General features: G+C 47.6%; 1 protein-coding gene across 2 annotated transcripts in view; it reads right to left on the minus strand.

The window, feature by feature from the left end:
- Nucleotides 1-26589, minus strand: part of eea1 (early endosome antigen 1) — a 135798-nt gene that overhangs the window by 77667 nt on the left and 31542 nt on the right. For both annotated transcript variants that reach the window (XM_072241646.1, XM_072241645.1), the window contains 8 exons: nucleotides 20905-20959; nucleotides 20750-20815; nucleotides 14090-14129; nucleotides 13865-13978; nucleotides 11683-11804; nucleotides 8059-8214; nucleotides 4284-4400; nucleotides 927-1265 (listed from right to left, as the gene is read on the minus strand). In XM_072241646.1, the coding sequence (XP_072097747.1) occupies nucleotides 927-1265; nucleotides 4284-4400; nucleotides 8059-8214; nucleotides 11683-11804; nucleotides 13865-13978; nucleotides 14090-14129; nucleotides 20750-20815; nucleotides 20905-20959 (1009 nt within the window). The remainder of the gene's footprint in view (nucleotides 1-926; nucleotides 1266-4283; nucleotides 4401-8058; nucleotides 8215-11682; nucleotides 11805-13864; nucleotides 13979-14089; nucleotides 14130-20749; nucleotides 20816-20904; nucleotides 20960-26589) is intronic.

Raw genomic sequence — 26589 nt, forward strand, 5'->3', positions numbered from 1 at the left:
CTCAGACTTAGTCGTTATTTAAAGTTCACAGGGATGGTTTTGGGGTTAGAGAGGGGAGATAGGGGTGACATGAGGGTTCAGGGACAGTGATGTGGGAGAGTTAGAGGTCAGTTTAGGGTTTCTTGCTCCCTTTCTACGTCAAGTGACATCCGTAAATTAGACACCTGCTTTGCGCTCAAAGGCAGCAACCAGGACAGGTGATGAAGGACTTCTGTGCAATTCGGGCTAGCCCAGACCAGTGGGTCCCAGGATCTGTTCAAAGAGGCACAGGGGGCCAGTCAATCGGCATACCCGGAGTTCAGGGTCCTGTCATTATCAGAAAGGGGCTCGATACCAAAGACAGAAGCCCAAAGGTCAACTGGAAGTCCAGATGTCAGAGTCTGATGTACAAAGCCTTGAGAGTGGAGACTGAAGGCCTATTCTGGAGTTGGAGAACTGTCTATGTGTGTGGGTGTGTGGGAGGGAGGAGAGGATCTTGTTTTTTTGTTGCTTGCTATGTTTTGAGTTGTTCTGCCAAACAATGTGGGTGTGCCATGCTGGCGCTGGAATGTGTGGTGACACAAGGGCAGCCCCTCATGGATCTAGGTATGTTAGTTACTAATGCAAACGACACCTTTCCCTGTATATTTTAACGTAGATGTGACAAATGCATCTGAATCTGTAGTATTTTACTCTAGGAATACATGACAAATACACCTTCAGGGTGATGGATGGAGTGCAAATCAAACAAGCTCCTATAATGAGGCGACCAGAACTGAACTGAACCAGAACAAAATCGTGGTCTAACCAGGGTTTTATAGAGCTTCAACATTACCTCATGGTTCTTGAGCACAATGAAAGCCAACACACAGTGTACCTTTTCAGCCACCCTATCAACTTGTGCGGCAGCTTTAAGGTGGCGATGGGTAGGGGTTTACACAGCTCACCTGATTGACCTCGCTCTGCAGCTGGACACTCAGCTGCTCCCTCTCCTCTCTCTGCTGCTGCGTCTGCTTGAACTCAGCCCGAAGCTGATGATACTTGGTTTCCATCTCGGACAGCTCAGCCTTCAGCCTCTGGCTAGACTCGCCACTCTGACCCAGCTCGGTGTGCACTCTCTGCATCAAGGCCTCGGCGGACAACAGCTTCGTCTGCAGCTGCTTGCAATCCAGTTCCTTCTCCTGCAGAAGAGTCTGCAAACTCTTCTTACTCAACACCTCCTCATTCAGACGATCATGCAGCTCCTGAAATCCAATTTCTTTCTTGGATAGACTTTCAGAGAGTCTCTACATTAAGGCAATACATAAACACTCAGTTAAAATGGTGCAATGATTACATGGCAGGGTTAGCGGTACTGTCATTATGCTCAAAAGCTGAAAAATCTGATTTAAAGTATTCAACAGCTTCACAGTTGAGTTTATCATAAATTAATAACCACTGTCCATATCTGCACGTGATCACAAGAAACAGCAGAGTTGTGGGCACAGCTCAGCACATCACAGAAACCAGCCTCTGTCCATACTTCTCTCTGCTCAGTAAAGTAGCTAGCATAATCAGAGACTCCACACTCCCAGGATATTTCTCTTCTCCCCTCTCCCATCAGGCGGAAGATATCAAGGCCTGAGGACATAGGCTGAAGGACAGCTTATATCCTCCTATCAGACTCTAGAATGGACTTTGTATGACAAGACGGAGTCTTGGTCTCACAACTCATCTCGTCATGACCTTGCACTTTATCGGTTACCTGCACTGCACTTTTTCAGTAGATTTTACAAATTATTCTGCATTATTTTTGTTTTAACTTGTTCTACCGCAATACATTGTGTAATGATTTGATCTGTATGTAAGGCCAGCTTTTCACTGTATCTTTGTACATGAGACAGTAATAAACAAATTCCAATACTAACAGCTTTTGCTAATATCTCTTTGGGAAGAAAGCCCATACGAATTATCCAATACTTTATACTTCATTGTCGCCAAACAATTGGTACTAGAACGTACAATCATCACAACGATATTTGATTCTCCGCTTCACACTCCCTGGATTACAAATATTAAATATTAAAAATATTAAAAATAGTTAAAATTCATAAATATTAAAAATTTAAATTATAAATCATAAATAGAAAATAGAAAAATGGGAAGTAAGGTAGTGCAAAAAAAAACTGAGAGGCAGGTCCAGATATTTGGAGGGTACGGCCCAGATCTGGGTCAGGATCCGTTCAGCAGTCTTATCACAGTTGGAAAGAAGCTGTTCCCAAATCTGGCCGTATGAATCTTTAAGCTCCTGAGCCTTCTCCCGGAGGGAAGAGGGACGAAAAGTGTATTGGCTGGGTGGGTCGTGTCCTTGATTATCCTGGCAGCACTGCTCCGACAGCGTGCGGTGTAAAGTGAGTCCAAGGATGGAAGGTTGGTTTGTGTGATGTGCTGCGTCGTGTTTACGATCTTCTGCAGCTTCTTTCGGTCTTGGACAGAAACCAACCTATTAACCATGCTTTCAAGTATTTAGCCAACAAAATAAAATCGGTAATGTTCCTGAGATTTTTTATGCTGATAATAATTTGTCATATCGTTGTCATATGTACTGTTCACCCCAACATTCTCTCATATTTACTAGAGAGAACCCCCTCATTCCCTGCTTCATTTTCAGAAATCTCTGATGGCTCCCTGGAAGCCCTTGGCCTTCAAGTTTAAATCTGTGCTTCGAAGGTAACCACAACCTGTTTTGTGACTTCCTACAACATGAAGTTTCTTAAGAACATAACTATTGTGTTGTAACAGAAATCGGTACATTCAATTCCTATTTTTAATTTCATTTCTCTTCACCCTGGTTCTACAACCTTTGCAAGTGGTGCCTTACAGATCTTAAGAAAAAATCCTCATTACTGGCCCGAGATTTTTGACTGATAGTAATACTTACAATAATTTGGCATGAGGTTGAATGTTACATCTTTTTTCCACTTTCTCTTTCTCAGGGCTCTTCCAACTGTCCCTTAGAAAGAAAACTTTCATCCCTTGCTTCGCTCTAACAAACCTTGGCTGCCCCTCTCCTCCTTCAAACATGATGCCCAGAAACACAATCTGGCCTGTCCATCCCATATCAACACCCTCAGGCTGAGGAAAATGGTCACCAACATCGTCTCAAAAACAAAAGCTACAAACCCAGGAGTGATAGATATTTGGATATTATGTGAATCACAGGGTGAGTGCAGGACAGTGACACTGAGGTATCGATCAATCACAATCCTAAGGTGGTGAAGAGTTGATAGGCTGGAACCCCAAGTCTACGAATCTCTGCAAATCCGCTGGGGAAGTCAAAGGCCCATATCTGCCAAACTACGAGTCCTGGAGGCTGGAGGCCAGAGGCTGTCTGTCCCGGGGTTAGGGGACGGTATGTGTTCGTGGATGGGTGGGAGGGAGGAACAGGGCTTGCTTTGCTGCTATGATTTGTCAACGATGTGTTATTCTGCCAAGCATGGTGGGCAAGCTATGCTGATGCTGGTACGTGAGAAGACACCTGTGGGCTGCCCCCAGCATATCCTCATGGGTTAGCGCAAATGTTGGTTATTAATGCAAACGAGGCAGTTCACTGTGTGTTTTAATGCACGTTTGATAAATAAATCCAAATCTGAATCTGCTGTACTCTAGCTTCTATGTCATAAGTTGTATTTATTAAGATGGGGGTGCTGCGTGCTGGTGGTAGAACGGACAGGGCCTCAAGCCTGTTTACAGCCACCGAAGAGAGGCGTCGGTGCAGTATCCAGGCTGGACTTGGTGCTGCCACCCGCCCCCACCCTCCACACACTCTCCCAGTGTTCACTCGGGTCTGGAATATTTTTTGTGCATGGCCGCATCTTACTAACATCGTTATGTGCTTGCTATGTTGTATGTGCTATGCGTGGTTTGTGCTGCCTGACCCCGGAGTAACACTGTTCCTTTGGCTGTATTCATGTACGTGAATGACAGCTAAGCTTGAATTGAATTGAATATTATCCAAGTGCTCGTTGACGACCAGGTTTTCAAGCAAAAGCATCACTGGGGAAACTCAGTGGGTCAGGCCGCATCTGCAGAAGGAAATGGACAGAGGACAGCGGTGGAAGCTCATAACTTGGACTGGACGAGAGTAGAGACGAAAGGTCTCGACCCAAAACATTGAAACCTCCATTTGCTTCCATAGATGCTTGCTGACACACTGAGTTTCTGCATCATCTCAGGTGTTGTTCCAGATTCCAGCATCTGCCATCCCTGGTGTCTCCACTGTCCAAGTAACAAGTGCCAGTTTCTACAGTCGGGGCTTCACAAACCTGGTTCTGCTGCTTCACTGTGACACATTCCTCCTGGATCCTCTGAACCTCCTCACAACGGCTCGAGTTTTCCCGAACAACTCTGGCAAGCTCTGCCTTCAGCTCCCCCACGGAGACCTTAAACCCAAAAACAAGCGTGACTTACAGCCCTGACTTTTGCAAACTGGAGAGAGAAACAATGTTCAAATATGGACAAATCGGAAAATTACATTTTTCTTAAATGAAGCACACACATACCATTCAACCTGTTTAGACTGCCTGCTGCCCGATTCTAATAATGTCAGGCTCCCCGATAACTTCTTCCCTACTTTTAAATCTCTGCCCTCTTGTTTTTGACTCCCCTACCACCAGGGGGAGGGAAATTCTGACTATCCATCCTATCAATACCTCTTACAATTTTATACACCTCTATCAGATCACCCTCTGCCTCTGTCGCTCCCGGGAAAACAAGTACAGTCTATCCAATCTCTCCCCGTAACTAAAGTCTCCCAAACCAGGAAATGTCCTAGTGAGTCCACAGACTGATTTTTAATGACTACTCAAATTCATAATCTCAGTATTATTTATTTTATTTTAATTTGCACTATTTGTCTTGTTTTGCACATTGGTTGTTTGTCTGTCTTTGTTTATGCATATTTTCATAAATTCTACTGTATTTCTTTTTTTACTGTAAATGCATGAACAAAAATGAATCTCATACAGTGACATATACACAGTTTGATATCAAATTTACTTTGAACTTTAGAGCTTTGAATGTTAAATAACCTAAAAGGTCATGGTACACGTATGTCATGTTGACATATACAGTACATATTTAGATAAGAAATTTATTTCGACGTTGAAACAGTGAATTCTATTCCAACAAAGGTTTTAAAAGCTACAAGTTACCTAGACCTTTCAAACCTAACAAATGATTGTTAGACTCAAGACAATTAAGGGATATGGAAACTAAATGGGCAGACAGAATTGAAGGATGGTTCTGTTATAATCCAACTGAAAGGTAGAACAGGATTGAGGGAACTGAACATTTTGCTGTCTAGCTTTCCTTATCAAAACGTTTGCAAAAAAGAAAAGCTTCAAAGTACATAGCAATGCTTCTGCATCACTATGGTACTTGGGCACTCTGCTCCAAGTTTACTTCCCTCTGATTGATCTGAGAGCTGGGTGTCTGGAGCGGTTACTGTCAATCAATTCATCTGAACACAGCAACAGGAGTACCAGCTCTAATCCCAGCTACTAACTAAATACTTACATTGCTTAACTTTGGCAATTATTCTTTACCTAAGATACGACCCTCGGTGCTTTGAAAATTAAACAGAAGATTTTAATAATAAGAATCCAGGCTTTAGACCTAAATCTTTGACCAGGCACCAGTGTGCCCTCAGATCTATCGTCACAACCTTTGCATCTATTGGGGGTGGCACAGTGGGGGTGCAGAGGTTAGCGTAACACCATTACCGCGCCAACGTCCCGGGTTCAATTCTGCTGCTGCCTGTAAGCTTTCTGTACATTCTCCCCCTGACCCAGGTGCCTCGGCTTCCTCCCACCTCCCAAAGATGTAGAGATCAGTGGGTTAATTGGTCAGATGGGGGTAACTGGGCGGCATGGGCTCGCTGGGCCGCAAGGGCCTGTTACTGCGTTGTATCTAAAATAAAATAACTCACTGTACATCAAACTTTCTGACATCAGGAGATGAAGTCACCCGCTTTTAAGAGGCCATATGTAGGGGTACACACTTGGAGAAATAGGTATCTGAGAACAGCATAGACACTAACTTACTCTTATTTAAAAGGATCCCATTGCTCAACAACAGTCATTGCCTCCAACAAATAACAGAATACCCCACCTCTTGGACTAAATGGCTAACATTTTAAACAAAGTTTCAACAGATAAGCTAACTGTGGAGAAGCACAGCATCTGGAAGTTACTAAACTTTAGACAAATTGCCGCAGGGTTTTTGAGTGCCACACAAGGCATTGCTCGAGAGAAGGATTGCAAGATTTACCTCAGATTCAAGTTTCTCCAGATGGGAAGCAATAAGGAAAACAAAGTGAAGGATGGCAGCATGGAAGATGGAAAGAAATTAAACGTCACTTCACAAACACAGTTACCGGGTTAAAGCTTCAGTAATTAACCCCTTCAGTTAGTTCGATGTGAACAATGGAAACTGGAAGCAACTGAGGCAATGTGTCAGGCAGGAGGAGGGGCAACAACACCAGGGCAATGATCCATTGCCCAACGTGCTGGGGGCAAATGTAATCTGACCCTCTCACTGAGGAAGATATGAGATCAAGTTCAGTGCTGGTTTTGCATCTTCAATACAGTGGAGAGACAGAGGATCTTGGGGTTCACATCCATAGGCCCTCAAAGCAGCTGCACAAGTTGATAGGCTATTTAAGAAGGCGTATGGTGTGTTGGCCTTCATTAGTCAGAGGATTGAGTTCAGGAGCCACAAGGTAATGCTGCAGCTCCATAGGACTCTGGTTAGACCACATTTGGAATTTTGTGTTCGGTTCTGGATGCCTCATCATAGGAAGCGTAGGAGTTTTAGAGAGGGTGCCGAGGAGACTTGCCAGCTGCTGTCTGGATTAGAGAGCACATTTTAAGGGGAAAGGTGAGCGAGCAGGGCTTTTCTCTTAAGCGAGGAGGAGGATGAGCAGTGACCTCGATGGAGATGTACAAGACAGAAGCACAGATCAAGTGGATAGCCAGAGATTCTTTCCCAGGGTGGAAATGGCATCATTTCAAAGTGATTGGAGGAAAATATAGAGGGGAAGTCAAAGGTAAGCGGTGAGTGTGTGGAACACACTGCCAGGGATGGTGGAGGAGGCAGCTACCTGAGGGACATTTAAGAAACTAAATTTAGAAAGATACAAGAATGATAGAAAACTGGAGGGCTCTGTAGGCGGGAAGGGTTAGATTGATCTCAGAGTAGGTTAAAAGGTCGGACAACATCTGTCTGTGCTGTAATATTCCATGTTCTATGTTTTCCTGCTGTCAGCTGCACGCTTTCATTTCAGTGGCTAACAGTGCTAGTGGGGAGCTCCAACGGGCCAGGCTCATTTGGTGCTGTCTGTGTAGAGTTCACGTGTTCTCCTCAAAGATATACCAATAAGCTTATCGGCTGTACTTTTCCCCCAGTGGAAGGAAAGGGGCAACGACTGACATGCAATATGAGAGAGAATCGGTTGCACAGAAATGGGACTGATGGGAATGTTCAGAGCCAGCACAGATTGGATGGGCCAAATAGCTCCCTTTGCCAATAAAAACATATGAAAAGTGTTCAAATCAACAGCAAACAACATCAGACAAGGTGCCCAATCACAGAGGATTCCTGCCTGACACATAGGATCAAAAGTGCCGCATTCACATTGAACGAACGAACACACACACACACACACACACACACACGCACGCACGCACGCAGACTCAGCATGTTCATTAGGCCTGATGGAGAAGCAAAAGAATTAATGTTTATCTGCAAGATTCCCAGCTTACTGACTGAAAGATGGTCCAAAAGTAACTGCCAACCCACAGGGAAAAATCAAGGGAATGAGATTTATGGGATAACCCCCTCAATGAGCTGGAACAAGCCTGAAGGGCTGAATTTCTTCACCCTGGCAATAGGGTTCCATCAGCCTGTTCAGATGCTTATATTTCAAATAACCAATTAAATGTTAGTATTTAAAGCAGCCTCCTTAAGCTTTTAGAGGATTTGTCATTGGACCGTACTGAATCAGGAAACCTGGCCAGATGGGAATGCCCACGATCTTACCTCTGATGCCCGAACCTCCACTTTCAGCTGCTCATTTTCATCTTTCAGTTTATCAGACCGCTTCTCCTGCTCCAGGCTCATCTGATCCATCAGCGTCTGAACTTGTACCAGCTCCTTCTTCAGCACCAGCACATCCTCCATTCCAGGCCTCTGAAGCTGCAATGACAAAATAGCAATTAGGCTTCCGATCCAGTTAGAACTAGGAGTAGTGACGACTCGATTGCCTCTTTCAACCATACAAACAGGAATCCGGATTCAGAACTAGCTCCGTTGAGGCAAAGAATGAATCCTATGAGTCCACCAGCTCATGTTCTGGAGCGTTACAGATCCAATGTACCTCTGTCTAGTTTCAGTAGTGGCACTCGACTAAAATAACCAACTAGTAACTTAAATTCAGTACATCATTTGATATGCTGATGAGGAGCAATTTCATTGAAACCTACCAAACGTTGAAAGGCCTAGTTAGTGTGGATGTGGAGAAGATGTTTCCAATAGCGGGAGGGTCTAGGGCCAGAGGGCACATCTTCAGATTGCAAGGATGTCCCTTTAGAACAGAGATGAAGAATTTCTTTAGCCAGATGGTGGTGAATCTGTGGAATTTATTGGCTGTGGAGGACATATCATCATTGGGTGTACTTAAAAGTGCAGGTTGGTGTGTTCTTAATTAGTATAGGCGTCAAAGGTTATGGAGAGAAGGCAGGAGAATGGGTTGAGAGGGAAAATAAATCAGCCATGCTTGAATGGCAGCGCAGACTGGACGGGCCGAATGGCCCAATTCTGCTCCTGTCTTATGGTCTTCTTCAGAAGAGGAGACCAGCCCTCTTCACCCAGTCTGCCCACACGACTGCAGACACAGAGCTACAAAATTAACTCTAACCTGCCTTCTGAAGCGGTGCAGCAAGCCACTCAGTCACAGGATAAAGATAAGCTGTTTGGGAATCAAGGGGAGTGGGTGAGTAGACCCAAAATTGCTGCATCGGCAGGAAGCAGAGGTAATGACTGACCAGTTATGATCACTAGGAGATTTTTGATCACGATGCTCTACAATGCTCAGTACTCTGTCCTTTGCTTACACTTTTTTTTTTACATATCTGAGTGATTTAGACTTTAAAGCAAGAGCCAAGCAGCTGATATATAGTCTGGTCAAGTGGAGGAAACATTTGGAAGATATTGATGGTCTGATACATCAGGAAGAGAAGTAGCAAATGGGCTCCATGCATTTGGGGAGGCTCAACAAGGCAAGGGAATATATGGGAATAGAAGGACATTGAGTGGTGTGGAGGAACATTAAAAGTTTGAACCACACTTGCAGAGACCTGGAAGGTAACAGGACAAGTTTCTGAGGTGATCTGTAAGTCACATGGAATACCTTCCATTGTTAACACCCACAAGAGCAGGTGGGTTATACTAAAACTCGGGCTGCCAGCTCTGGTTCAGCACATCACAGGAAAGTATTGATGGCACTGGAGAGGATCCAGGGATTTAGTAAGGCATAGCTTAGCCCAGAAAAGCATCACAATGAGGAAAGAGTGGGCAAGTTAGGGCTTTGTTTTAAACCAGGGATTCCAAAACTGGAGTTCCTGGACCCCTTGCTGAAGGGTATTCATCTAAAGCGTTAAAAAGTTGGGAACCGGTTTTCAACAGTGGAGGTCGAGGTGGAATGATTGAGAGTGAATAACATCAGGTGCCTACAATGAATTAATAACGACCAACTTCACTTAGCTGAGGCGGTCAAAAACAAGGGGTCGGAGATATAAAATATTTAGTAGATGGTTTAAAGGGGAGCTAAGAGAAGATGATTTTACCCAAATGGTGGCTGTAGTCTAGAAATCACTGCTTAAGAGTGGCAGAGACAGAAAACCTTGTCACATTAAAAAAAAATCTGAATATGAAATTGAAGGACTGTGACATGCTGGGCTCCAGTACCACTGCTGGAAGGTGTTAATTGGGCAAGGAGCTCCCTTCTTGATCAGTATATATATGATGGGCTGAATGACCGCAATGAGTCATTCACTTTCTCTGTTTCTGTTCCTTTCCACTGGAGACAGATAATGAATGTTGGTCATACTCCAAAGCAATGCAATGCGTGTGGTATCATTTTCCAAAGACATGCCGTATATTATCGGGACTGTTGAAATCAGTTTCAACTTGCCATTGGTGACTTGGGAATTCACAATCAAAGTTATTTATTCTGTGCTGGAACTACCTAACCACTGCTCCTGAAATCTGAATTGGAATGCAGGGCATTGAACGGCTGAATAGTTCACTCAAAAAGCTGGCAGAGAACCCCTTCTCGTGTGTTCCCGCAGCGATTTACCCCCTGTGTGCACCGAGTGTGTGTTCATGGGCTCCAGCTGCTGAAGCCCATCCACTTCAGGGTACGATGTGTTGTTCATTCCCCTGCACTCCACCTGTACAATGAGTTACTGTCGCCTACTTGTCAGCTTGAACCAGACCGGCCATTCATTCTCCTCTGACCTCTCTCAGAGCTGCCACTCACTGGATGTTTTTGTTTTTTCAATCACTCTCTGTAAACTTGTGAAAATCCCTGGAGATCAGCAGTTTCTGAGGTACTCAAACCATCTGGCACCAACGATTATTCCACGGTCAAAGTCACTTAGGTCACATTTCTTCCCTATTCCGATGTTTGGTCTGAACAACAACTGAACCTCTTGACCATGTCTGCATGCTTTTACGCATTGAGTTGCTGCCACGCGATTGGCTGATTAGGTGCTTGCATTAACAAGAAGGTACACCTAATAAAAGTCGTCACTGACTGTAGATCTACTCAGAGGAGCAGATCAAACATATCCCTGAGAATGCGATTTCCTTTTACTGTCCCAAGATTCATTGCTTACCTCTTCCTTGTGCCCCCCCATCCCGTCCTCTTTCCTCTCCCTGCCCTCACAGCCTACTTATCACCCTCACCTTCTCCTTCTGCTTCCCCATCTACATCCCTTCATTCCATGGTCCACTGGCCTTACCTATAAGATTCTGGCTTCTTCAGCCCTTTGCCTCTTCTACCTATCGTCTCCCAGCTTTTCACATCATCCCTTTTTAATCCCTCCCTGCCCCCCCATACACTCACCTATGTACCTTCTCCTTTCTCACCGGGATTTACCTATCACCTGCCAGTCCATGCTACTCCCCCTCCCCTACCTTTTACCGTGGCTTCTGCCCTCTTCCTTCCCAGTCTGATGAAGGGTCTCAGCCCAAAACTTTGACTGTCCATTTCCCTCCATAGATGATGCTCGAGTTGTTGAGTTCCTCCAGTATTTTGTGTGTGTGTTGCTTCTTTACTAAAGATCTCTGTTTGCTGTCCTTAACCAATTTCAGATTTTGCTCTCCATTTCCCTCAGTCATCTGGGGTTAATTTAGCTTTATCTTATATCTTTCCCTGCGAAAGATAGGAAAGACAGAATAAAGTTTTATTAATCTGGGTGACGTACACCAGGTGGGAGAAGCTAGCGACATCAAGAAGCTCAAAACCATGAAAAAGTCAGTCTTGGGCTTAACTTGATTAACTCTCAGAGGGAGCAGAGCAAACACATGGTAGGTACGGATAAATCCTCAAGGCTTATTTCATTGCTGAAATATAATAATTGTGAGAAGAAGCTTGCATACCAGTTCACTGCGGAGCTCTTCAACCACAGCCCTCTCCTTTCCCAGCTCTTCTGTTAAAGATTTCAGATTCATTTCTGCAAGGTCCCTGTGGCTTCTCTCATCATCAAATTTTGCTTTTACATCTGTTGAGAATTTATGAATATTAACCCATTTAAAATGATTGGCTGTTTTCAGAAGAAATTATATATTTATATTTCAGCTCAACATTCTCACCCTTGAGTCAACGCCCATGGTTCCATTCCCTAGATATTTAAACAGTACTAGGTGTGTTATGCTCTCACAAGCAGAGTCCTTCAGGCGAAACGTTAAAGGATCAAGGATCATCTTTATGTGATATATACATTTACAACTTAGCAATTAGCTGTGGCTTATTGGCGCAACATGTAACAAAAAAAAATTCTACAATTATAATACGTAATTATATAAAAAAACAAACAGAAAGGAAACACGAGGAAATCTGCCTATGCTGGAAATTCAAGCAACACGCACAAAAAATGCTGGTGAACGCAGCAGGCCAGGTAGCATCTATAGGAAGAGGTACAGTCGATGTTTCGGGCCGAGACCCTTCGTCAGGACTAACTGAAAGAGGAGATAGTAAGAGATTTGAAAGTGGGAGGGGGAGGGGGAGATCCAAAATGATAGGAGAAGACGGGGGGGGGGGGGGTGGATGGAGCTAAGAGCTGGAAAGTTGATTGGCAAAAGGGATACCAGGCTGGAGAAGGGAGATGATCATGGGACAGGAGGGCTAGGGAGAAAGAAAGGGGGAGTGGAGCCCAGAGGAAGATGGAGAGCAGGCAAGGAGTTATTGTGAGAGGGGCAGAGAGAGAAAAAAAAAAGGGGAAAAAATAATAAATAAATAAATAAGGGATGGGGTAAGAAGGGGAGGAGGGGCATTAACAGAAATTTGAGAAGTCAATGTTCATGCCATCAGGTTGGAGGCTGCCCAAGTGGAATATAAGGTGTTGTTCCTCCAACCTGAGTGTGGCTTCATCTTTACAGTAGAGGAGGCCAAGGATAGACATATCAGAATGGGAATGGGATGTGGAATTAAAATGTGTGGCCACTGGGAGATCCTGCTTTCTCTGGCGGACAGAGCATAGGTGTTCAGTGAAACGGTCTCCCAGTCTGCGTCGGGTCTTGCCAATATACAGAAGGCCGCACCGGGAGCACCGGACGCAGTATATCACACCAGCTGACTCACAGGTGAAGTGTCACCTCACCTGGAAGGACTGTCTGGGGCCCTGAATGGTGGTATGGAATATGGAGTAAAATGTGCATGAAGACAGAGAGCTGACTGGAATGGTTGTTCAGATTAACCACCTGGGGAAGAACCTTTTAAGATGGCATGAAGGTTTTGCTTTGTTAGGCCCTGTAACACTTTCCAGAGGGAGCTTTTGGAAAAGGCAGTTTGCAAGGTGCATAGAGTCCGCGATGACTTTCCCTGCCCATTTCTTTGTCCTGGACACACACAGGTCCTGCGGTGATGGTAAACTGCAGCCAGTGCACCTGTTCTGCTGACCTGACAGTACGCTGTAGTTTTTGTACATTGTGAAAGGAGGCTGCAACCACCAAACCAGACGGTAATGGCTCCCACTGTCTTTTTTAGGTGGATTAAAAGGTCTAAAGGCACCATTTGAAGAAAAGTAAGGAGAGTTCCTGCTTTTGATGACACGGACAATATTTGTCTCTTAACTAACAAGAGAGATGTAAACTAACAGGAAATTTACCAGGATGCTGCCTGCCTTATGAAGATAGGTTGAGCAAGCTAGGGCTTTTCTATTCAGAGCGAAGGAGAATAAGAGGTGACTTGGTAGAGATGTGCAAGGGACATATGTGGATAGATAGAGACATTTTTCCAAGGACAGAAATGGCTATTACAAAGGAACACAATTTTAAGCTGATGATTGGAAAGTATAGAGGGGGATGTCAGAGCTAAATTCTTTAGAGTGGAGAGTATATGGAACATCTTGAATTAAACAATTTTGAATACTCTTATACAGGCACATTAAAGATAGAAAAGTGGAGGGTTATGTATAAGGGAAGGGTTAGATTGATCTTAGAATAAATTAAAAGGTCAGCATTTCAAAAGGTCTTTAATAACCAAAGAACTGAGAGGTCCCAAAGTAAAAATAAAATTCTCTGATAATTCATTTATCTTCAGAGACAGGGAATCCATACTTACCAACCAATTCTGCTGCTAACGTGGCAGCTTTCTGCTCGAGCAAATCTTTCATCTGTGTGACCTTCTTGTTTTCTAGCTGGGAGTCTTCTAATTGGCTCTGCAGATGTGAAATCTCTATGGGAGGAACAAGAACCCACAGTTTAATAAATTAATCCTGTTGCAGTCTGTTCTGGAAGTCACCACATTCTTTTACAAGATGACTGACTTGTTTTAAAGAGAAGTTACCTTGGGGAATAGGGGACGTTGCTCCACCAGACTGAGATGCCTAAAAAGAAATAAAAATTGAGTTTAACCATATTAAATACTTAATGACATCAATTAAGCACTTTGAGAAGCAAGGCCAGCTCTGGTTCCATAAAAAACATGTACTAATAACTCTAGGTGAACCAAATATTGCCCAAAAAGTGGCACAAATTAGCCACAGTTGAGATTTTACCCAACACTAACTTTAACAGAAAACACACCCAGTTGCACAATCAAGATAAATACACTTCCCTTGTATACATTTACTGAACAAATATCTCCTGCCATATAATAAAGTAAGCAATTCTAGTGATCAAAAGGCCTCCCACACTCTACAGTTGCCTTAACCAACAAACGTACAAAAAGATTACAGTTCACGTGCATACACTGTGTAAACACAAGTACTGAGATACCGCAATTATCAGGACAAGGGTCGCAATTATTAACCAATTGTCATCAATGATCATAAATCCAATTGCCTTAGCTGGGTTCCCAATTAGCCATATGCGGTTACTTCCTGCCATTTGGATGGCAGATCTTTAAAAGAATAATTTTATATCTACTTCAGTTCATAATGCAAATCGAAGTATGAGTGGAAAATGCTGAAGCTGCTATCACAAAGAAGTTAGTTCCAGTTCATTTCACCAATCTTCAGATTTGCTTGGAGAAACATGTTGCTCACATTACCAGCCATGCTCCAAGAACTGTAAGGAACAGCTCTTTCTAACCCCTCCCTGGGATCTCCTTGTTCACACTGATACCGTCCCAAATGTTTTCAGAGCTTCATACTTATTTCCTATCAGTGACTCCGAGAGGATCACTGGGGGATCCCTCCCCTCGATTTGTAACATTTATCAGAAGTGCTGTAGACGAAGGGCCCAAAGCGTTGTTGAGGATCCCTACCACCCATCCCACGATCTCTTTGACCCACTACCATCAGGAAGGAGGTACAGGAGCATCAGGACTAGGACTGTCAGACTGGGTAACAGCTCTTTCCTCAGGCTGTGAGACTGATGAATACCCTGCCATCAGTGAGGTCTGATCATTAAGAGTTTACTGTTTTCCGTACTGTTTACATGTGCTGCATACTACACGCATTTTTGAACTGCATTGTTTTATGTGCGATCAGTGATATATGCCTTGTGGATGCACCGTGGTCCAGAGGAACGTTGTGTCATTTGGTTGTATACATGTACAGTCAGATGACAATACACTTGAACTTGAACTATTCCTCCACAAATCATCATGGTTAGGAAACAAGCCACTTCCAGACAACACAAGACGTGAGTCCTGTGAAACTGAACTATGCCAAAGTCACTAAATAAACTTTAGATACAAACAAACCAAAGCTAGCCAACTGTAAAATAATACAAGCCAAGGCATAACTTGAGTCCTTCCTGAACAGTTTAAACAGGGTGCCGTGGCACAGGAACGACAGCGGGTGCAGGGACCCGGGCTGGCACAGGAACGACAGCGGGTGCAGAGTCCCGGGGTGGTACAGGAACGACAGTGGGTGCAGGGTCCCGGGGTGGCACAGGAACGACAGCGGGTGCAGGGGCCCGGAGTGGCACAGGAATGACAGTGGGTGCAGAGTCCCAGAGTGGCACAGGAACGACAGCGGGTGCAGGGACCCGGGGTGGCTCAGGAACGACAGCGGGTGCAGAGTCCCGGAGTGGCACAGGAATGACAGCGGGTGCAGGGACCCGAGGTGGTACAGGAACGACAGCGGGTGCAGAGTCCCGGAGTGGCACAGGAATGACAGCGGGTGCAGGGACCCGAGGTGGTACAGGAACGACAGCGGGTGCAGGGGCCCGGGGTGGCTCAGGAATGACAGCGGGTGCAGGGAACTGGGGTGGCACAGGAACAACAGCAGGTGCAGGGACCCGGGGTGGCACAGGAACGACAGCGGGTGCAGGGATCCGGGGTGGCACAGGAACGACAAGCGGGTGCAGGGTCCCGGGGTGGCTCAGGAACGACAGCGGGTGCAGGGACCCGGGGTGGCACAGGAACGACAGCGGGTGCAGGGACCCGGGGTGGCTCAGGAACGACAGCAGGTGCAGCGGCCCAGAGCGGCACAGGAACGACAGCGGGTGCAGGGACCCGGGGTGGTACAGGAACCACAGAGGGTGCAGGGACCCGGGGTGGCACAGGAACGACAGCGGGTGCAGGGGCCCGGAGTGGCACAGGAACGACAGCGGGTGCAGGGACCCGGGGTGGTACAGGAACGACAGCGGGTGCAGGGGCCCGGGGTGGTACAGGAACGACAGTGGGTGCAGGGACCCGGGGTGGCACAGGAACGACAGCGGGTGCTGGGGCCCAGGGTGGCACACGAGCAACAGCGGGTACAGGGACCCGGGGTGGCACAGGAACAACAGCGGGTGCAAGGACCCGGGGTGGCACAGGAACGATAGCGGGTGCAGGGGCCCGGGGTGGTACAGGAACGACAGCGGGTGCAGGAACCCGGAGCAGCACACAAACGACAGTGGGTGCAGGGACCCGGGGTGGCACAGGAACGACAGCGGGTGCAGGGACCCGGGGTGGTACAGGAACGACAGCGGGTGCAGGGGCCCGGGGTGGTACAGGAACGACAGCGGGTGCAGGGGCCCGGGGTGGCACAGGAACGACAGCGGGTGCAGGGACCCAGGGTGGTACAGGAACGATAGCGGGTGCAGGGGCCCGGGGTGGCACAGGAACGACAGCGGGTGCTGGGGCCCAGGGTGGCACACGAGCAACAGCGGGTACAGGGACCCGGGGTGGCACAGGAACAACAGCGGGTGCAAGGACCCGGGGTGGCACAGGAACGATAGTGGGTGCAGGGGCCCGGGGTGGTACAGGAACGACAGCGGGTGCAGGAACCCGGAGCAGCACACAAACGACAGCGGGTGCAGGGACCCGGGGTGGTACAGGAACGACAGTGGGTGCAGGGACCCGGGGTGGTACAGGAACGACAGTGGGTGCAGGGACCCGGGGTGGTACAGGAACGACAGCGGGTGCAGGGACCCGGGGTGGCACAGGAACGACAGCGGGTGCAGGGGCCGGGGGTGGTACAGGAACGACAGTGGGTGCAGGGACCCGGGGTGGTACAGGAACGACAGTGGCTGCAGGGACCCGGGGTGGTACAGGAACGACAGTGGCTGCAGGGACCCGGGGTGGTACAGGAACGACAGTGGCTGCAGGGACCCGGGGTGGTACAGGAACGACAGTGGCTGCAGGGACCGGGGGTGGTACAGGAACGACAGTGGGTGCAGGGACCGGGGGTGGTACAGGAACGACAGCGGGTGCAGGGACCGGGGGTGGTACAGGAACGACAGCGGGTGCAGGGACCGGGGGTGGTACAGGAACGACAGCGGGTGCAGGGACCCGGGGGTGGTACAGGAACGACAGCGGGTGCAGGGACCCGGGGTGGTACAGGAACGACAGCGGGTGCAGGGACCCGGGGGTGGTACAGGAACGACAGCGGGTGCAGGGACCCGGGGTGGTACAGGAACGACAGTGGGTGCAGGGACCCGGGGTGGTACAGGAACGACAGCGGGTGCAGGGGCCGGGGTGGTACAGGAACGACAGTGGGTGCAGGGGCCCGGGGTGGTACAGGAACGACAGTGGGTGCAGGGGCCCGGGGTGGTACAGGAACGACAGTGGGTGCAGGGACCCGGGGTGGCACAGGAACGACAGTGGGTGCAGGGGCCGGGGGTGGTACAGGAACGACAGTGGGTGCAGGGGCCGGGGGTGGCACAGGAACGACAGTGGGTGCAGGGACCCGGGGTGGTACAGGAACGACAGTGGGTGCAGGGACCCGGGGTGGTACAGGAACGACAGTGGGTGCAGGGACCCGGGGTGGTACAGGAACGACAGTGGGTGCAGGGGCCGGGGGTGGTACAGGAACGACAGTGGGTGCAGGGGCCGGGGGTGGTACAGGAACGACAGTGGGTGCAGGGGCCGGGGGTGGTACAGGAACGACAGTGGGTGCAGGGACCCGGGGTGGTACAGGAACGACAGTGGGTGCAGGGACCCGGGGTGGTACAGGAACGACAGTGGGTGCAGGGGCCGGGGGTGGTACAGGAACGACAGTGGGTGCAGGGACCCGGGGTGGTACAGGAACGACAGTGGGTGCAGGGGCCGGGGGTGGTACAGGAACGACAGTGGGTGCAGGGACCCGGGGTGGCACAGGAACGACAGTGGGTGCAGGGGCCGGGGGTGGTACAGGAACGACAGTGGGTGCAGGGACCCGGGGTGGTACAGGAACGACAGTGGGTGCAGGGACCCGGGGTGGTACAGGAACGACAGTGGGTGCAGGGACCCGGGGTGGCACACGCACAGCAGTGGGTGCAGGGACCCGGGGTGGTACAGGAACGACAGCGGGTGCAGGGGCCGGGGGTGGTACAGGAACGACAGTGGGTGCAGGGACCCGGGGTGGTACAGGAACGACAGTGGGTGCAGGGGCCGGGGGTGGTACAGGAACGACAGTGGGTGCAGGGACCCGGGGTGGTACAGGAACGACAGTGGGTGCAGGGACCCGGGGTGGCACAGGAACGACAGTGGGTGCAGGGACCCGGGGTGGTACAGGAACGACAGTGGGTGCAGGGACCCGGGGTGGTACAGGAACGACAGTGGGTGCAGGGACCCGGGGTGGTACAGGAACGACAGTGGGTACAGGGACCCGGGGTGGTACAGGAACGACAGTGGGTGCAGGGGCCGGGGGTGGTACAGGAACGACAGCGGGTGCAGGGGCCGGGGTGGTACAGGAACGACAGTGGGTGCAGGGACCCGGGGTGGTACAGGAACGACAGCGGGTGCAGGGACCCGGGGTGGTACAGGAACGACAGTGGGTGCAGGGGCCCGGGGTGGTACAGGAACGACAGCGGGTGCAGGGGCCGGGGGTGGTACAGGAACGACAGTGGGTGCAGGGACCCGGGGTGGTACAGGAACGACAGTGGGTGCAGGGGCCGGGGGTGGTACAGGAACGACAGTGGGTGCAGGGACCCGGGGTGGTACAGGAACGACAGTGGGTGCAGGGACCCGGGGTGGTACAGGAACGACAGTGGGTGCAGGGACCCGGGGTGGTACAGGAACGACAGTGGGTGCAGGGACCCGGGGTGGTACAGGAACGACAGTGGGTGCAGGGACCCGGGGTGGCACAGGAACGACAGTGGGTGCAGGGACCCGGGGTGGTACAGGAACGACAGCGGGTGCAGGGGCCGGGGGTGGTACAGGAACGACAGTGGGTGCAGGGACCCGGGGTGGTACAGGAACGACAGTGGGTGCAGGGGCCGGGGGTGGTACAGGAACGACAGTGGGTGCAGGGGCCGGGGTGGTACAGGAACGACAGTGGGTGCAGGGGCCGGGGGTGGTACAGGAACGACAGTGGGTGCAGGGACCCGGGGTGGCACAGGAACGACAGCGGGTGCAGGGGCCGGGGGTGGTACAGGAACGACAGTGGGTGCAGGGGCCGGGGGTGGCACACGCACAGCAGTGGGTGCAGGGACCCGGGGTGGCACAGGAACGACAGCGGGTGCAGGGGCCGGGGGTGGTACAGGAACGACAGTGGGTGCAGGGGCTGGGGGTGGTACACAAAGCCCTGGGTAACTCAGCAGTCCGGCACTAGCAGTGAGGGGAAATGGATGGTCGATATTTCTAGGTTGAGAACTTTCATTAAGTATTAAGGCACCTTTTTGTGGAAGGGACCTGGCTTCCTCAGATCAGCACACTTAAGCACGGTAATTATTTAAGTCATTCACTTCTAGGCGCATTGCTATTCGAGAAATGCTGTCCAATAGAACAGGGAGCTTGCTTTATTTAACCTCATCACCAAAACTCAAAGCACAGTTGACCATTTTACGTTCGTGCATTGTGTTTTTTTCATGGCAAAATTCACATGCATTAAAGCACATTCCGTTCACTGCCTGCAACAGCTCTTTGAAAGCACCGTCCAATGAGTTCTACCCTCCCCCCCACCGTTCCACTTCACGAGACCAGCAGAAATTGTTCCACTTCCAACTATTTATATATTATTATTTTGGAATTTACCTTTTTTGGGCAATATATCTTGGGTCATTATAACTAATTGCATAAACAAAATGCTCCTCATAACCTACTTTTGTCAATTATCTAAAAATTCAATGGCTGCCTTGTTGCTTATAATCCCACCACTGTTAATAGAGCCTTGCTCTATTTTAATCAAATTCCTTTGTGGCTTCTAGCTCCTCAGTCAGAGTCTCCACAGGGTGCACTCACTCAAACCTCCTCTGCATCCCCTCAGGGTTTAAGGAGCATTCCTGAAGTGTCCAGACTGAATGCAATATTCCAACCACACCGTAACTAATAACAGAAAATATGAACACTATTTTCACGTATTTGGAAAAATATGGGATGCTTTTTATCAAATTTTATAAAACATTCATGTGAGGAGTGGGGCGCCACACAGCCTCTCGTTCTGCAACTTGTAAGGCATGAAAATGCCTGACGCTGGCCTCTCATGACGACATCATCATCGTGCATACCCCTACATATTCCTAATCACGTTCCCCATTATGAACCAAAATAGCTGTTAGTGCAGTTGCCCACATGGCTCAATATGAGAAAAGTGAGATAAATATGATCAGGGCACTTTAGTTCCGACCCAGCTAGGTATCTGAAATGAATTACTTGCTTCAGCTGTCCTTGCACTTTGTCCAGTTCCTTCTTCAGCTCTTCCGAGAACCAGCGCTCTTCCTGCAGAGACAAGGCAACAGATCTTGAGCAGGGCAACAGATACTGATGTGCGACAGAAGCTCGAGATGGAAATGTTTGAACATTCTCACCTTTAAGGAGGCCTTGAGGTCTTGTAGCTCTTGCTGATGGAGGTTAATATCATCTCTGCACATAAAAACAACATAATGGTCAGCACATTTCTCAGAGTCATACAACATGAAAACAAGCTAAACAACAGGAATTTTGCAGATGCTGGAAATTCATCCTCTGGGTTCCCCACCCCCCCATCTTTCTCCCCGGGCCTCCTGTCTCATGATCCTCTCATATCCCATTTGCCAATCACCTGTCCAGCTCTTGGCTCCATCCCTCTCCCTCCCGTCATCTCCTATCATTTTGGATCTCCCCTCCCCCTCTCAAATCTCTTACTAGCTCTTCCTTCAGTTAGTCCTGACGAAGGGTCTCAGCCTAAAACGTCGACTGTACCTCTTCCTAGAGATGCTGCCTGGCCTGCTGCGTTCACCAGCAACTTTGATGAAAACAAGCCGTTCAGTTTACTACTTCCATTTCAACTAGTGGATATCCAACTATATTGATCCCGTATTCTGGTATTTGATCTGTAGGCTTCCACACGTAGACAATTCAAGTACTTGTTTCAACGTCACCTAAACGTTGTCAGCAACTCTGTTTGCACCACGTTCTCAGGCAGGTGCTCACTCACCGAGTGGAAAATGTTCCCCATCGATTCCTTCTAAATCTCTTCTTGCTCTGTCTGTCAGTTACATCTGCCTTTGATTTGGAGAAAAGTTTACTGTAGTCTACCCCATCTACACTCATCAATTTATATACAGGTGCAAGAACAAGCTTGTGAACCCTTTGCAATTACCTGGTTTTCTGCATTAATTACTCGTAAAATGTGGTCTGATCTTCATCCAAGTCACAATAATAGACAACCACAATCTGCCTAAACTAGTAACACACAAACAATTGCACTTTTCATGTCTTTATTGAACATGTTGCTTAATCATTCACAGTCCAAGCCAGAAAAAAGTATGTGAACTCGTAGAACCTCCTTTAGCAGCAATAACCGCCACCAAACATTTCCTGTAGTTGCTGATCGAACTTGCACAATGGCGAAAAGGAATTTTACACCATTCCTCCATAGAAAACTGTTTCAGCTCATCAATATTTCTGGGATACCTTGCATGAGCAGCCCTCTTCAGGCCAGGCCACAGCATCTCAATTGGGTTAAGATCTGGACTCTGACTTGACCATTTCAAAACACACATTGTCTTCTTTTTAAACCATTCTGTTGTTGATTGACTCTTGTGTTTCAGGTCATTATCTTCTCGCATTATCCAACTTCCATTAAGCTTCAGGTGACAGACCGCTACCCTGACGTTCTCCTGTAGAATGTCCTGATATACTTTTGAATTCATTGTTCCCTCAACAACTGCAAGCTGTCCAGGCCCCGAGGCAGCAAAGCAGCCCTACACCATGATGCTCCTTCCACCAGCTGGGATGAGGTTTGGTGTTGTTGTGCATTGCCCTTTTTCCTCCAAACACAGCAATGTGCATTTCTGCCAAAAAGTTCAACTTTTGTCTCATCTGTCCGCAGAACATTGTCCGAGAAGTGTTATGGAACATCCAAAGGTTCAAGGGTTCATTTATTATCAAAGCTTACAGCTCTGAAATTCTTCTTCTCCAGATAGCCACAAAGCCAAGATCAACCCCCAAAATCCACCCCCACACAAAAAATGAGAGATTGGGTGAAAAACACAGAATTTAAAATATCTATAAGACTGGAAAAAAAAGTCTGCAGTCCAAGTCCATATCCAAAATGCAGAAAACCTGGGTAACATTCTCCAGGCACAGCAGTAGATTCAGAGTGATCTCACCAGCGATCAAAAGGCAGTCTCCCCTCTCCAGCAGCAGAGTGATCTGCCAGTGATCAAAAGGCAGTCTCCCCTCTCCAGCAGCAGAGCCATCCCACCAGCAATCAAAAGGCAGTCTCCCGTCTCCAGTAGCAGAGTGATGCCATCACCGATCAAAAGGCAGTCTCCCCTCTCCGGCAGCAAAGCGATCTGCCAGTGATCAAAAGACAGGCAGCCAGCTCACCTTCCACATTCGCCTCGATGTTTCAATCTTTCTCGTCGCTTTAATCAGCGAACAATGGAAGCTTTAATCGGCAAAATGGAGTCAAACCCTGGCTCGCACCCCGTCCTATAGCTTTCTCACCATGAGGTTCACACACGTTGCCTTTCTCCTGGAATCCGCTTGGAGACCGCAGAGCACTGAAAAACCCAAATGATCTCCAAACTGCAAAGCACAGGCTCCGGCAGTTCCAGAATCATATCCAAGACAAAAAACAAACGCAAAAGCCATAAAGAAGTTAAATATCTGGTTTCATGATCTATCCAGAAGATGTTTACCAAAGGAACGTTGTACACAGGCACCATCTTGACCAGGTGGTCTTTTTCAAACATGAGACGTGCAGCAATGTTTTTTTTGGAGAGCAGTGGTTTCCTCTGTGGCATCCTTCCATGAACACCATTACTGTTCAGTGTTTTTCTTATAGTGGACACATGAACAGAGACTTTAGCAAGTTCTAGAGATTTCTGCAGGTCTTTTTCACCTCCTTCAGCATTCTTTGATTGGAACACCCAAATCTGAATAATTTTTGTGGAAGGCATTACCCCAGAGTTCACATACTTTTTTTGAACCTAGACTGTGATTGTTTAAATAGTGTACTCAGTATTGACGAGAAGAAGTACAATTGTTTATGTGTTATTAGCTTAGGCAGATTGTGTTCATCTATTATTATAAATTAGATGAAGATCAGACCACATTTAATGAGTAATTAATGCAGAAAACCAGGTAATTGCAAAGGGTTCACAAACTTTGTCTAGCGACCGTACCTCAATCATGTCTCCTCTTAATCTTCAGGATAGATTTGCCAGGTAACACCCTGGTGAATCTCCCCCTCCACCGTTGCCAGCACCACCACAATACTCTACTCTGTAGTGACCAGAACTACATGCCATATTCCAGCTGAGGTCTGACCAGCGGTTTATAAAGTTGATGTATAACCTTCCAGCTCTTCTACTTGATGCCTTCTAATGAAAGCCAGTCTTCCAATTGCTTTCTTAACCACGTTATTCCCCCTGTGGTGCCACCTTCAAGGATCTTTAGATTTGTATAAGGTCCTTCTGTTCCTCAGTACTCCCTCGAACACCCCATTCACGGCGGTATGTTGTCAATAGCATTCCCAAACTCACCTCACTTTTATCATGATTTACAGCACTGTGCAAAAGTCTTAGGCATCCTAGATTTTTTATACAAATTTTGCTGTTGATGTTTTGTCTTCTGCATTAGTGTGTCAGTAAAAATGAGCAAATTTTAGATTTTTGAACATTCATTTTCCAAAAAATGTAAGTGTTACAGAGGAATGTTTGTATTTTGTTTAAAGAAAGTAACATATTAAATAATATGCCACTTTTCAAATAAAAACTTGCTAACTTTGTAGGTATATAGCCCAGTGCATGATTAAACACAGATAACAAACAGAATGCTAATGATCAACGGCACAATGAGTTGAATGAACTAAACTGATCAACTGAAACAGAAACAGGTGTAGATGGAATCAAACTGGGTGAAGTACAACCAAACTAAAAGGTGAGAGTGTGGCAGATGTGACAGTTTAACCTTCAAATCATCAATCCTTACACCATGGCATGCCTGAGCATAGAACCAAAACACAAGGTGGTCCTCCTGCATCAGCAAGGGCTCTCCCAAGCAGAAATTTCACGGCAGACAGGAGTTTCGAGATGTGCTGTCCAAACTCTTCTGAAGAAACGGGCAAGGCTAAGGACCAGAAACGCAATGGTCGGCTACAGAAACTGAGTGCAGCAGACGAGAGATACATCAAACTGATGTGCCTTCTAAATCAGAAGACGTCCAGCACTACAGTCAGCTCGGAACTCATGGAACCATAGGAAACCAAGTACACCCTTCTACAGTCCGGAGAAGTCCTGTCAAAAGTGGTCTTCATGGAAAAGTTGCTGCCAAAAAGCCATTCCTCCAAAGCGGAAACAAAGCCAAGAGACTCACCTACATACCAAAACAGAAGGACTAGGGTTCCGAACAATGGCAGCAAGTGTTCTGGACCGACATGTCAGAGTTTAAACTTCTGGCTCAGACAGGAGGCAGTTTGACCATTGAAGAGCTGGAGAACGCTACATGAATGAGCGTCTGCAGCCAACAGTGAAACATGGCAGATGTTCCCTGCAGATCTGGGGCTGCATATCTGCAAATGAAGTTGATGATCTGGTCAGAATTAATGGAATCCTCAATGCTGTGAAGCACAAGCAGGTTCTCATCCATCGCGCAATACCAGCAGAGAGGCGTCTGATCGGTTCCAACCTCATTCTGCAGCAGGACACGGTCATAAAGAACGAGCTCAAGTGAAAAGAAGAACAAGGAAAACAACAACAGATGTTCTGGCCTCCACAGAGCTGATCTCAACATCATCGAGGCTGTCTGGGATTACCTGGAGAAACAGAAGCAAACGAGATAGCTAGAGTCTGCAGAAGTAGTTCTCCAGGATGCCTGAAACAACCTACCAGTCGATCTTCTTACAAAACTGCACAACAGTGTATCTTAGAGAACTGATGCAGTTTGAAAGGCAAACGGTGGTCACACCAAGTATTGATTTGATTTAGTTTTTTTTACTGTTTACTGCTCCTTGGAGTAATTTTTTTTAATATTTAGAAACTTTGCATTTCTTTATTTTTGAAAGCATCTTCACTCTACAGACGAAGGGTCTCGGCCTGAAACGTCGACTGCACCTCTTCCTACAGATGCTGCCTGGCCTGCTGCGTTCACCAGCAACTTTGATGTGTGTTGCTTCACTTTACAGAATTTGTTTTTACACGTGTCTAAGACTTTTGCACAGTACTGTAAGTCCATACCCTCCAACACACCAACATCACCCTGTGGCCTAACGATAGCCGTCCACATTGTCAAAGACTCCAGCCATCTTCCTCTCATCTGCAACCTTACTGATTATGCTTCCTCAATGCTCAGCACCCATCCTAGAAACAGACGGAGTCAATATTTCCTCATCCTCTGGTTTGCTTATTTACCTGCAAACAACATCCTGTCTCTGAGCATGAGAAAACAATTGGTGAGCCCAAGACTGGAAGTGGTGAAGAAAGTGCAAGGCAGTGGGAAGGTATGAAGGGACAGGTTAGGTAAGCACGAGATAACTGTAAGGAATTTAAACATTCTCCCTAGGTTTCCTCCGGGTGCTCCAGTTTCCTCCAGGTGCTCCCAAAGGGTGAGAAGTTTAACTGGACACATGGTGTAATTGGGCAGGGTGGTTTCACTGGGCCAGAAGGGCCTGTTACCATGCTATCTCTCTAAATAAAGGATACTTCTACTTAAACACTGTAACAACAGGCAGTTACATGTCCCTTCGCACATCCAAGTATTGCCCGTTACTAAAAACAAATCTATAAACATTCATCATCGATGTGAACAGATTTTGATTTCAATGACTCCGCACTGCTGAAGGCAGATAACTCAGCTGTAAAAAAAAAGTCCCCTTTATTAAGGGAGAGCAATATTTCTCTGCAGAATGAAACAATGACATGCACAGTGTGGTAAGGAACCAGTTTTGAGCATAACTGAGTTGAAGAATAACGACATTCCTTTCAACTACCCTTGTAGCACTAACAGTGAGTGACTGTGCCAAGACTGATCAATCGATCACAAAGATCTGTTTAGATTCCTTTAAT

Source organism: Mobula birostris, chromosome 23, assembly GCF_030028105.1.
Source record: "Mobula birostris isolate sMobBir1 chromosome 23, sMobBir1.hap1, whole genome shotgun sequence".
Classification (NCBI taxonomy): Eukaryota; Metazoa; Chordata; class Chondrichthyes; order Myliobatiformes; family Myliobatidae; genus Mobula; species Mobula birostris.